Genomic DNA, 13,969 nt, shown 5'->3' with positions numbered 1-13,969 from the left:
GCGTGCCTCTGTCTATTTTGTAGACGCCATCAAGACAAAGTTGGCAGTGCAGGTAGCAGGCGTTCGCACCATAGAGATGACGATACAATGAGCACTGATGGACACTACACTACCGTGTCCACTACAATGAGTACCATTGAAAGTTCCAAACCCACAACTCTCAGCACTGGCAAGGACAATCAGGGTAGAGGTAAGTTATGAATAGAAACTTTAACATTACAGAAACATCCTCTCCCCAGGTTGAGCTTTGTTGTAGGAAACAAGAAGGTTATCTTAAACGGGAACTTACAGGACTGTGGGCGCACAATAGGGGGATTACTGATGATGCAGCCATTTGCATACACTGGGCGGGAGTTTTTGAATTCTTATAGCATTGCTTTGACGTGTGATAAATTTGAATAATCATGATGGGCACTTTCGTGACATTTGCATAGAGGGGTCAAACAGTCATACAGGGAACGCATTTTGAAACATCGCGTACTCCGACATAAAATGGAACATATTTTCAGTTTATTTTCGACTCAAGTTTAGTCGCTATATATTCACAAACATCATATGCAGGATTCAATGACAATGAACGCCTGAAACATGACAAAATTATGGGATTCTGGGACCAAACACGGCAGGCCCAATCAGTGGCGTGGCTTTTTTACATTTGCATAGATTTATGATAATCCGGCTTTTATAGGGGAAGTTCCCGTTTTAGCTCACCTCTCTTTCCTGTAAACAGGTCCACAATCACCATTGATAACAATTGGTTTAGCCTATGCATTAGTAAATAGTATTTCAGAATGTGTGTCCATAGTAAATAATAAATAATTAAACGTCTTTGTTTTTCATCTTTTTCCTTCCTACATTTGTCGAACAATGCAAATCTTGTTGTCCTGATAGAAGGTTGTGGTTATGTGCACAAGTGAAATTTTTTTGTGAATTTGTCTTGCAGAGAGAGAACAGTCCAGGACACATCTGAGGAGCAACACAGGGAGCAGGAAGAAGCAAAGCAAGAACTGCTACTTGCCATCCTGGTTTGCTTACATCAACTATCTCCTCTGTTTCATTCTCTGTGTTGGCTCACTTGTAGTGGTGGTGTACTACGGCGGTCGTTTCAACTCCAATCAAGCCGCCCAGTGGATTGTCGCTGTTTCCTTGGCCTTTGTGTTCTCCATATTTATCCTTGAACCTCTGCAGGTAAGATGTTACTTTGAAATTGAAATTTAGGTCTGATAGATACATTAATGCTGTTTGTACAAAGTATGTGAACAAAATAAATTTTGTACAAAGTATGTGAACAAAATAAATTCCCCAGTTTATGGTAGTACGCCCCTTGAAAGTGAAAGCCATAAACTTTTGCTCAAACTTTCATCAAAGGAAACTTTAAAACATTCCCTTTCAAAGTTGGGGGTTACAATGCTAATTTTGGTGATATAGAAACACATTCCTTTAAATTTACCAATAGTTGAAATTCAAAATGCTATCCCTGTTAACTCCATGAGTGAAAAACAAAATTTTTCATTTTCAAAAATACAGAGAGTGAAAACTTTATTCGCTCCATGAGCTTCAAAATGAACCCCCACACGAGTAGTTCTGGTCGACTGGAAAAATATTGTGAAAAATTGAGTCTGAATATCTGTACAGGTCCTAAGGTGCATTCTACCGGAAAATGCAACAGTTTTGATCCAAGTTACCTGTAGTAATGGACCGTTACCGCACTGAACTGTTAAGTGGCTGTCTTCTAATAAACAGTTAAATCTCAAACATTTAGGAGGAGTCAAGCATTTGTGGTTTGAATTTCAATGTTATTACAGTATGTGTGGCCTTTTTGGGGTAAGCTTGCCTTTCATGATTGAGAAGTTGACTCTGATTCTGGTACTATCGACTCACCGTCACAATTCTTTCTCAAATCAGGTAATCTGCATAGCCGTTTTCAGAGCGCTCCTGCGAAAACCGCTTGACGATTATGGCGATGATGACATCGTTGAGGACCAAATGATCCAGAACTTAGAGGGTCCCAATCACAGCATCAGACCCCCTGGCGGGTATGCCCTGATCCAAGCCAAAGAGGAGGCCAGGAAGATCAGTGTCATGTACACCTTGCTTTGGCAGTTTGTGGTGTGGTTGGTCTTCATCTGGCTGGTGTTGATGGTGAATTACTACAGCGGCAGCAAAGTGAACCAGTATGCTGTGACATGGAGAATCAATGACAGCTTTACTGGAACCAAGTATGGAGTTGACTTTGAGGAAAGTTTCTACACCATTAGAACGTAAGCAAAAATTCATAAATTGTTCTCTGCCACATCTTGTTTAACCTGTTTATCCCCAGCGCCCTGTGAACAGGTCCACAATTCCCAATAATAACGATGAACAATTTACAAAGTGAAAAAACGAAAAAACAAAAGTGTCAAATATTTTTACATTGAGGGCCCTGTCCCTTTTTGTGTGCAGTATTTTGTATGTCCATTTATCTTGTGTTCTTGAAGATGAATTATCACGGAATATGGTTGTCTAAGACATACTAATACAGTGCTTTCAATTTTTGCAACTGAACTATGTGAAGTTGTATATGGCAGATGAGTAAAAGAATCTTTAATTTGACAATTTTTTCAGACTGGAAGATTTCTGGTCCTGGTCCAATGGTGTAATGGCAACTGTCTTACATTCAGCTGAGTTAGATCCATTTGAAGAGGAAGCCAGCTATGCATACAGCCTTCCCATTGGTATAGCTAGACTCAGGCAGATCAGAACAGTCCCTGGTGAATTCATACATCATTTTCATCACTTTCCCTCATTTCTTTATTTATTTTCCAATATTTCTTACTCTCATTCTCACAAGATCAAAATAAACAAAATATTCCTTTGATATTTGGAAAGATTGTCTTAGATGTCAGATGAAGATTTTGCATAAAATTTTCTTTCAGCGTGTCAATAATCAAGTTGGGCAGCATGTTTACCTTACTTACAATTTTAAGTTGATAAGCCAATTTGCAAGTTGACACTTCTACACGGCAAAACTTCAGACATTTTATGAAAAGGTACTTACAAAATCCACAAAATGATTAAATGCACATGATGAAGTTTGTGATCTGAAAGTTCTTTAGTCATGGTTTCAAGTATTTTTGAAATAATTCTTTCATTATACATCATTAGAAAAAAAAAATTAAAGTCACTTTTTAGAGTGTTATGAAGCAGAATTGGAATTCTGAATATCAAATGTAATTTTTATTCCAGTGGACTGTGATATCAGGAAGACAAAATACCGAGATGCCGACATCCATGATACGTGCAAGAGTAGTGGGGATTTTGACACTAGGAGCTTTAATGCAGGATGGGTGTACAACTCTAGTATCAACCAGACATGGCTCTACTCCACAGAAGAACAACTTGATGGGTAAGATGCTTGCCTTTGAATCAAACTGTCAGAATTTCACTTGTGGTCCATGTGGTGAATGTGGAGGATACAAAAAGGAATAAGAAAAGTTAAAAATATCAGAAAAAAATTCAATATTTTTGTCAACAAGAGTAATATTAAAGGCAGAGGAATCAGGTTTGATTGTCCCTGAGTCAAATATATGTCAAACATTTTGATAAAATATTTGAGATACAAGCTACTCGTTGAGTCCTAAATGGCATTTAGGAAACAATAAAGACATGAACTTGTATTGTTTTAAGAAATATTGACTGTTAAAAAGTATGAAATTTGATGTTTCTTAATGAGAGAGGCTTTTTATTTTTTGACAAAAAAGTTCAATATTTTACTCATTTCTGTAATATTTGCTGCTACAGAAGGAAAACCACTGGACAAGTTCACTCCTACTCTGGTGGTGGATATGTACAACATCTCGGAAGTTCCTACCAAGAGACCATTGATATTCTCCAAAATTTACAAGAAAATAAATGGATAGACCGATGGTAGGTTAATATGCTGTTATTACAGTGTTTTGCGTTTTCCTTTAGCCATCAAATTTGGTGTGAGCAGAAATCAAGAAATTGTATGTTGTTCTAAAATTCAAATATCTTGACGGTAGTGCTGTGTGAGTATGAGTGACTCAAAAGTCAGATGTGGAATTGTTGTGTGGCTTTATTTGGCAAAACAGACAAATCCTTGAGACGCTCAAAGTTATATTACTATTCAATGTTATGTTATGGGATCCGTTTTCACATTTATGATTGTGGAAGGCCTTACCGCAATTCTACATTATCCTACGGAGGATACTTTCAGTTATTTCTTGTGGTAGGTAGCCAAATACGGGTAAGGTTCTGCTACACAGGGGGGTTGGCCAAATAATCTTCAGAAGCCACCATTACATTACAGAGAACAGTACCATTTTACAAGTGGTATAGCCATAAAATGATGACGTCAAATGGCTGTACACAATACACAGAGCCATAATTACAATGTGTCTGTGTTTTGTGTATGGCAATTTGACATCACCATTTTGTGGCTATACCACTTGTAAAATGGTGTCCAAAGAACTATTTATAGTCATAGTTATCTGATAGATCAATGACAAGTCAACTGGAATTTTGAAGAGAAAAAATCAAACACATGTTCTTTTGTGTTTTCATTTTGCAGGACCACCGTGGTGTTCATGGAGCACACAGTTTACAATGTGAACAGGCATCTGTACAGCTTGATCCATCTACTGGTAGAGTTTCCCCAGTCAAGTGAGTGAACAAAATGTCACTTTTGATGTGATCACATCCTTCAACTTTCCCCTTTCTACATAGTGTAAAGTAAACAATTATTGGGATATATTTATGCCCCTACTGTCCTGCTCTTCCATTGTCAAAATGGCCCTGATATATGACACCATGGCTTGGAAAATTTAGGTTTAATGTTCTGTTGGATGTATCTGTGTTAACAGAAGAGTGGGTTCAAATTCTGGTGTTTGGAAATCATATGAAAATAATCCAAAAGGCAGTCTTAGAAATAAATAATCTCAAAATCTTAGACAAAAACCCAGTCCAAAAGAGTGCTGAAAATGTATGCCACAATTAATATTAATATAAACTGTATCTCAAACCAGGATGTCCATATACAAATCACAAGATCATGGTTACTTACTTGGGTAGAGTAATTGACATATGATAGAAAAAGTGCTATGTTATGGATAATACAGTAACTCTCAGTTTGAGGCAAGTGAAATTTTTGTTTGGATTTTTCAGGTGGAGCATTTCCATTGTCACACATCATGACTGTCAATTTAACATACTACAATGGCTATGTCACAGCCATGACAATTTTCATGGTAAGTCAAAGTTCTGTAGTTTTCTGACAATACAAGGTATATGGACAATAATAATGACTTTTACTCCTACAGCATTCCTTTGAAAGTTCTTCTTGTACGCAATTATTATACACTTTAATATGAAACTACTGGGTCTGTAGATCCTTTTACTATTGATAATACAAATTTTGATTAAATTTTGGAGGGAAGTTTTGTTCGGTGATGTGCTCTTTCATCTTAAAAGAAGATGTAATTTTAGACTGGTAAACAATGAATATCAACAATCTAGGAAGAAACTAATAAGCTGATGGAAGTGACAGTTTTAATTTTCTTTTAATTATACCAACTACAGTCTGTGAAAAAAACATAAATATATGGTTGATTTGAATTCTCTATATTGTAACTCCAGATGTTGTATTCACTCAGCTGCAACTTCGAGGAGCATAGAGTATTGATGATTTTAATATTGAACTCTCTCGGATGTTCTGTTGTAGGGTTTCTTCGGTTTGTTTATGCTATTCTTCCTGGTGCGTGAAATTCTGAACATGAGGGAGTTGGGCTGGAGTTACCTGTCATCTGTGTGGCATTGGCTGGACATGATCCTCATCATCCTCGGCATTGCCATGTTGTCCGTCTACATCTACCAACAGCTGTACACTGCAGAGGTGATGCAGCGATACTTTGCCGATCCAAACGGTTTCACCAATTTCCATCGTGTCATGTACTACATTGACTTGGTGACTGTTCTCTGTGCAATCATACTCTTCTTGGTTTGTCTCAAGGTGAGGAGTCAAAATCTCAGGTTCTTTACAATTGTTCTGGTGCATCACAATTTGAACAAATCTGAATAAGTTCATCCCAAGGGACCTACATACAAAATATTAATGCTGTCGGACCAGCTGTTAAGGAGAAGAAGATTTTTGCTCAAATATATTGCAAAATTGGCCTCAAAAATGCAAATTTACATATTTCATCACAATTTGAACAAATCTGATTAAGGTCATCACTGGGGACCTGTACTCTATATGTTAAAGGAATCTGACAGGCTATTTTGAAGAAGAAGCTTTGAAAGTAAAAAGTCGATGGACGACGGATGCCAGATTCAGCCGCACATCCATCTATTAAATAGGCTCTTTGTTGATGACTGTGGAGCTAAGATCTCTTGTTATACGTTGCTTGATGTCAGCGTGGGCACACCTGGAGAATACTGGCGTCCAATTTTCATTACATAAACAATTAGGTTTCATTAGAAAAAGGGTCAGGGGGCCTCCCTAGAATTATGAAGTAACTTTGCCCCACAGGGCCATGTTCATTTGCAAAATTGTTCAGTGTTGGCCCAGTGTGCCACAGTCTTGCCATCAGTGTTTTCACTTGCTTGCATGGTCTTGAAATAATAATTCTAGAATGTTTTAGGAAAAAAGGAACTGTGATATAGAATGTTGAACAGTTTCCGATAATACAATGTACACAGTACTTCTACCTTTAATGTCTGAAATGACATTTTATGCTATGTACTTCCTTACAACAAAACTAAATGAAATGTAAGGTTAATAGTAGTTAGAGGAATTTTTTACCTTCTCCCCACAGTTGTTGAGAATTCTACGATTTAGTCGTCTGATGTCCACCTATCTGAAGACGTTATCATTCTCTGCAAAATACATATTTTGTCTCATGGTAATATTTCTAATTGTGCTGTGGGCCTACTCACACCAAAGTTACATGGTAAGTCGGCAAACCTCTGTTTGCTCAATCTGTTTATACCCAGGAAAACCATGATTTCCACATTCCTGCCAGTTCTGTCATCTTGATGACGTTGACTGTGTCTACTTTAAATACCAATTCAGTCTCCGTAACATTAATTTCTGCCAATATCCCATCTTGTATTTACCTTTTATCTCGGTATTTCTGCTAAAATTTAATGACTCAGTTATGGCCAATCCTAGCTATGAAAGAATTTTCTCCAGACGGGCAAAGTGAACCCTTTAGAAACCATTTGCCGTCTGTGATGGTACAAGTTTTCTCAGCAAGCTAAAGGGTCAAGCCAAACTTTGGTGGTGAAAGGGTCACTAAACATGTCTGTTCCTGCAACCTTACGAAAACCCCCTTCATCACAATGGTTTAGCCCAATACTATTGTTATCAATGGCGATTCGGGACCTGTTTACAGGGAATCGGGGATGAACAGGATAAGCAGATGGCCGCATCTGATCAATACTTCTGTTTTCTATGACAGATATATGGTCCATTAATTAAGGGACTTCACAGCATGGGAAGCTCTCTAGTGGCATTACTAGGGTTGATAAGAGGCCCTTCCATAGATCTGGATGAGTGTATCCAGTACTATCCGGTGCTTACGCCGCTCATATTCACCTTCTTCTGGATCGTGGTCTGGATCATATTCCACAGTATGTTTGCTGCCATCATCATCAACAGTTACAGAGACGTCAAGGAGCAGTCCAAGAAACCAACCCTTGACTCTCAGGACTATGAAATGATAGATTTTATGTTAAAAAGATTCAAAAAGATGCTTGGGATATCAAAAGTCAAGGTCAGTTTCAACTTATACAGATTTTCTTTATTGTTGTCCTTCATTCAAATTTTTATTTCGCTCATTTCGCTGTAAAAAAAAAAGACGAATAAGAGGTTGTTAATTCTTAATCGTGTGTACAGAGTTTTGGACAGGAATTTTTCACATCTTTTTTCACTCATCATTTCTGGTTTCCTTGTCCATAAACATCGCATTTACTCGTTGAAATGCAGTTTGTTGACTTTCAGCAGACTGGATAGACTTAATACTTTCAGTGATTTCTCTCAAATTAAGCAGATTGAGGTTGCCAACCCCGTTGTCATTTTTGTGTGATTAGTCAGAAGGAGTTTAGACTTGAGTGGTTTCTTTTATCTTTGAATGCAGAACCATTTATGTGAATATATTTTCCCTGTGTCATCAGCACAACATGTCAGTTTGCTCACTTGAAAATAGAAAATGTCAGATTTTACATGCATTTTCATTTCCAGATTATTCACTCACAAAATATTTCACACTGAACTTTTTCTCCGTCAGCAATGGCGACCCAAGGTAAAATTCCGTGGACTGGAGTCGTTGTCGTCACAGTCGTCACGGTCAACGTGCAGTACACGACAATCGTCACGGGTGTCCTCGGCAAGTTCCAGTTCTGGCTTCCAGTCCCTGTACATGGAACAATGGGCCCCGGAACAGATAACAGACCTGCTGCACAGCCTCAGTCCGGCCGTGGACGTCATCCTGGAAAAATTTGAAGAAGTCCAAGAGATCGGAGACGAGGAGGAGCTGCTTGTCAAGAAATGGGCCGACCTTGAGAAAGAGAAGAAAGAAAGGAAAGCCAAAGAGACCCAGCAAGCGGCGAAGAAATCCGTTACAGTAACCAAGCCTGGCGTTAGGACTAACAGGCAACGTCGTATCAGCGTGCCTGACAGGCCAGGCAGTGGTTCGGAGGGAAAAACAGTACTTGCCGGAAGACCAAAAAGTGAACAATGTGAAAGAGGCAAGGAGAACGTTAAGAAGAAACCCGAAATAAGAGTGGCTCCTGCAGCCAAGAAAGCTTGGTAGAATATTTTTTTAATTATTGTTCTAATTATTGTTGAAAAGAAACAACTCGGAACTTTGACAATCACACTCAGAACTATTATAAAAGATATTTATGAAGAGATTTTGAAACAAAGAAGGTATTTATTACAGAGTTTAATTAAGATATCAGAACTCATTGAAGGTGAGTTTTTTGTCAGGAAATATTGATTTCCGTCTTTGTGGTTTATACAAAGCAGATTAGATATTACCAAAGGATTTTTTTCCAGCTTTTTTTTTTGTTTCAAATGTACCAAATTTTAACTTAGACTGCCAAATGAAGTGATGTAGTTGAATCAGACATTGTAAAAATCATCAACCCCCCCATGCTGCCTCAAGTGGGAATGACCCTTGATAGTAAAATTATAGAACATTCCATTCAGAAGGTAACAGACAGGGGGGGTTGAACAGACTAGTACTTACATTTCGAAACTAAACTACTGTAAAAGGCAATGTAAAATATGCTGCAGACCGTGAAAGACAAATTACGGTCTTAGGAGCTGAATTTGTGTAAAAAATGAAATTTTTACAAATTTGTATTGAAACATTCCTCTAGAAATTTTAAGGTATTATTGTACATAGTCAACTTTTATTGAATTTGTAAATTCTTGAGAGAAATATTGAACTATTGCCAAAAATGTAGAATTGTTAATATAAAATGTTTATATTTGTAAATACATTCATGAAGTTTGATTTTTTTCCTAGATTTTGAAGCTTGTAAACATTAGCAGTACTATTGTGATTTTAATTACATAAATTAATAATAGAGAATTGCAATTATGCCAAGAAATTTTCAAGTGCAAAAAATGACTGCTGTATATTGTGCCATAAATATTTAAAACAATTATTCGTACCAATTGTATTTCATAATGTGTCAATTTTCTGTCATCTGGAGGATGTAAAAACAAGACGATTCATTTTCCAGCTATGGCAGATGACAATATTTGTATAGTGTGTGTTTTATTTGTAACTAAACTGTTTACAGGTATCTCCTGTTGAGAATCAGGTCTTTCAATCAAAATCACTTTTTGTGTATTTATCTCATTTTCTAGTTTCCAGCTCAAGAGGGCGGTAGAACAGTTTTTCTGTCTCATGTTTATCAAACTCTCATTGAGTTTTCAGAGCTCGCTGAAGTAGTCAGCATCATTTGCAAAAAATGAAAAACTAATACTGGAAAAAAGGAATCATACTAAGTGTGTCAGGGACACTGATCCACTGATCATATTTTTGTCATTTTTATCAAAGATCCTTTAGGGGCCCTGGATGATTAAAGCATGCGCATAATCAACACAACTAATTTCATCTGACCTCAACACCTCCCCCCCCCCCCCCCCCGAAAGTTTGGAAGTGCAAAAATCCAACCACGCTATATTATGTAGCAGCATACCTACAATCAGTAATGTCACTACCCCCGGCATACCCCCTCTAAAATCAATTTTTGTTCAGCGCCAACTGGACAATGACACAACCAATAGAATGAAATGAATTGAAACAGTGTATTCAAAATTATTGTTATGTTATTTTACATGTGCATTGAACCCATGTATATCGAAAGAATGGTGTAACGCCGGTGTAGCACTGGCCAGGTACGCGCCAAACAATATAGCGATATTTTGCGATACATAAAAAATTGTAGTGAGATGTTGCGATATAAAAACATGTAGTGTGATTTTTGCACATGGTAATCGAGATACAAACCCCCCTCCCTCCCTAAACGTGGAAGTTGTATTTGCTGTTTGTGTGTTTTAATTATTGACGGCCCCTTAGCAACATAACTGTGTCATCTCCACATATTTTAACTACCAGTGTAAGTTCAGAATCAGCCAGCAAATTTCATTTTTTCTTTGTCATGACTCATGCCTTTGATTTCAAACAGCTCCAACATGCCTGCTTTTCAAGCTTGAATTTACACATCTACATTTTGTTTGTAATAAAGGCATGAATCGTGTCGGACAGAAGCATAGAAATGTACAGTGTTAGACAGCAAATTATAGTTAGCTATTCTTGTAACCTTGATGTGACCTCATATTTATTTTTGTTGATATGAACCTACCAGTTTGATTTCACTGACTTTTTCACTTTCTTGAAAAGTCAACCATATTCACTGAAGTCTGCGTTGACTTCTCTCTTTGGCTCACTTCGCAGTTTGCACTTTTCTGAAAGTCAACAGCAATTGGCACTTTTCTTCCAGCAAAATGTTGAGCTGTGACACCGACCTGCCACCAAAAATACCTGGATGTAAGTCCATGATTGGGTCATGAAAACAACATATTATCAAGTGTTATGTCAAATCATTGGTCATCCGTTCTGAACAAAATCCTCTCACAAACTTAACTTCATCATGAGTTCAAAACAGTCGATCTCCCTTATGGAAATTCATTGTAGACTTGACATGAAAAAATGCATCTGTAACCTCAGTGTTTATAGCTTCATTATTTCAGGTTTTTACTTTTCTTTTCACTCTTTGATAATTGTAGATTGTAACATTGCATTCATCAAAGAAACATGCTCCTTTGCACACAAATATCTCTGTCACAGTCATGGCGAAACAGATGTGTGTTCATCTAACAGTTTTCACGTCAGCCTGTTTTGAAGTACCACTTTTTCTTTGAGTAAAAAACTTCATCAATCTGTAGTCTTTAAAACTTTTTCTGTGAACATCTGTAGAGGTATGGAAGTTCTCAATATGTATTTTTTACAAAAAAGTGCCTTTTTGATCATCCATATAATCCAATACAACAGTTCTGGAAATGCGGCCTTCTCTTTCCGAAACCTATCGGTTTGATTTCCTATCCTGTTCTGATTTTCATGACTTCTTGTCCATTTCTTGATTCTCTGGAATGAGAATTGTGTATTTGAAGGGTTCAATGTGGGTGATGCACTCTTATTTAAAGCTCTACTAGCCGTAAGTGTTGATGTCTGTTCCAGTATTTTTGTTCTTTTTGTGAAATACGGTTTCTTGTTCTATTCTAAAACTCATGTCAAATGCCTTGTATGCAACACAGATTTTGTGTGTGTGTGTGTGTGTGTGTGCAGTGTTCAGCGTTATCATTGATGACTGAATTTCAGTACAGACTAGAATTCATCTGTTAACAAAAGCATTGGTTTATTGTACACACTTGTACTCGATGTGTGGTGTTTACATGGCTTATACATTGTCAGTCCACATGCTTGTAGATGAGGGATAAGAAAGTACAGTGTTTGTAGAACAAAAGAAACTATAATATTATCAACAGTTCCCGTTATTGTCCTACTTAGATCTTTCAAATGGCAAAATGTTAAGTCAATGGTTCTTTCCACTAGCAAAAGGCTGATTTATAATTTTTTGTAATTTTTTTTCACACTATGCATAGTTATCTTGTCTTTCCACTTAATGAATGTGTAGCCATGGTTACATGGGAAAACGCCAAGGTTTTTTGTATCAAGGATTTCATAGTTTCTGAGATCATGAATCAGGGTTTAGCTAGTGTCAGTGAATGAACAATTCCCCCATTGGCATTCCCATATTGGTCTCTTGCACGTTACTCTTTGGGCTGTCACTGGGTGTGAGCCTTGATACAAGCGTCTTCATACATATTTTCATTTCAACTTACACAGTGTCTTTTCCAATGTGCCTCTTCTGAGATCCAACTATGAGTTTTTGCCTATTGCTCATCTGCTTCCATAGACAAGCTTCTCATAATCCATTTTAACCCTTTTCCTGCCAGACAGTAATAACTGTATCACTTCCCCATCAGCCAAGTCAGTAAAAAGCGGTATTGAGCCAAAAAATGACGTATTTTCACCCACTTGGCTTGGTATGTTATAGCATCTTTTGTCCAAAAAAAATCAACTTTACAGTATTATGTTTTCAACAGCCTTCAAATGTACAGTATTATGTTAAAATACATCATATGGAATACGTTGTGTTTCATTAATTTTAACCATCTTGACCTGGTGGTGAAATATGGACTTGGCAGGAAAAGGGTAACAGTACTTCATGGTGAGGTTGTAGCGTTCATTAATCATAGTATTTACTTGGGTGAATTTACATATTTACTGTGATGAAGCTTATTCAAAGTGTTTTTAAAGTAATTATGATACAGAGAGTTTATGTTCTATCTCCCTCTTACTATGATTTCCTGGAGCGAGTGTTTTAACCTCTTCACTACCTTGGTCCGGCCCGGACCCATTGCTGTCAATGGTGAATGTGGGCCAGTTTACAGGAAATGGGGTGAACAGGTTAAAATTTTGCCACAATAGATCAGAGCAGTTTCACGATGACACGTACAAGCTTACGTGAATTTAAAAAAAAAATTTACATGATGGATGTAGTAATTTTTTTCAGAACTCATGCTTAGACTGCTTTTTCATTTTCTTTGCCTCATTGTGACTGCAATTCAGTGCAACAGACATCAAAATCAGAATACACTCATCAGTAATATGTGTATATTTCGTAATGGTGTAAATTTTAAATGTTTGTGAAATGTGCTTGTGAAAGACAAGCAGTCAGTTTATGGCTGAATCTGAAGCAGTTGTCACTTTTTTATTGTGAGGATCTTCCCTTTCAATTGTAGTCTTTCACACAAATCTTACTTGACTTCTGAAAAAATAAAAAAAAACCCAATTGACTCAGGATTCCATCCAAGCACAATCAAACGCCTGTAATAGAAGGCAAACTGTGGTGGCTCCTTTGCATAACCTCTAATCAAACTGTGAGGGCACCATCACGGGTTCCTGCTTTATGAGGGCGCCATTACAGGTTATTTCGGTTTACATGTACATTTACTGGAATTTTTGGAAAACGCAGCAGTCTTTCCAAATGTAATCACTTTCACAGATGCATTTATCTCACATTTTTTATCAAACAATTATTCTTGTGTGTCCGTGTCTTTTTTTTTACAAAGTATGTTCATGTTCTGAGTATTTTCTTACAGAAGTCATGTACCAAATTAAATCAACGAAAGTCAAAATAAAGCTGTGCTTTTACTGACTGATTTCAGAATATTACATCTGTCTCACCGCGTCTTATTACTTTCACATTGTAGTGGTATTGTCATCTGACTTGCCGTAAGATGTGCAAAATAAATTTTGCCTGACCTGACGTGGCTTGACTGGATGACTATGACATTACATATTCACATGGACCTGAACTGTTACATAGT

The 13,969-nt window shown here is 37.2% G+C and overlaps 1 protein-coding gene across 3 annotated transcripts in view; it reads left to right on the top strand.

Moving 5' to 3' along the window:
• The window catches only part of LOC139151268 (polycystin-1-like), a 113,502-nt gene extending 99,688 nt beyond the window's left edge, over positions 1-13,814 (top strand). For all 3 annotated transcript variants that reach the window (XM_070723935.1, XM_070723936.1, XM_070723934.1), the window contains exons 25-36: positions 24-190; positions 944-1,188; positions 1,906-2,261; positions 2,605-2,750; positions 3,226-3,385; positions 3,781-3,906; positions 4,571-4,662; positions 5,164-5,246; positions 5,720-6,007; positions 6,813-6,947; positions 7,458-7,772; positions 8,286-13,814. In XM_070723935.1, the coding sequence (XP_070580036.1) occupies positions 24-190; positions 944-1,188; positions 1,906-2,261; positions 2,605-2,750; positions 3,226-3,385; positions 3,781-3,906; positions 4,571-4,662; positions 5,164-5,246; positions 5,720-6,007; positions 6,813-6,947; positions 7,458-7,772; positions 8,286-8,810 (2,638 nt within the window). In that variant the 3' untranslated portion in view covers positions 8,811-13,814. The remainder of the gene's footprint in view (positions 1-23; positions 191-943; positions 1,189-1,905; positions 2,262-2,604; positions 2,751-3,225; positions 3,386-3,780; positions 3,907-4,570; positions 4,663-5,163; positions 5,247-5,719; positions 6,008-6,812; positions 6,948-7,457; positions 7,773-8,285) is intronic.
• Positions 13,815-13,969: the final 155 nt, after the last annotated feature.

This window comes from Ptychodera flava, chromosome 15 (genome assembly GCF_041260155.1).
Source record: "Ptychodera flava strain L36383 chromosome 15, AS_Pfla_20210202, whole genome shotgun sequence".
Lineage (NCBI taxonomy): Eukaryota > Metazoa > Hemichordata > Enteropneusta > Ptychoderidae > Ptychodera > Ptychodera flava.
Note: the sequence above shows the minus strand (reverse complement) of the source record. Positions and strands in the feature narration are given on the sequence as shown.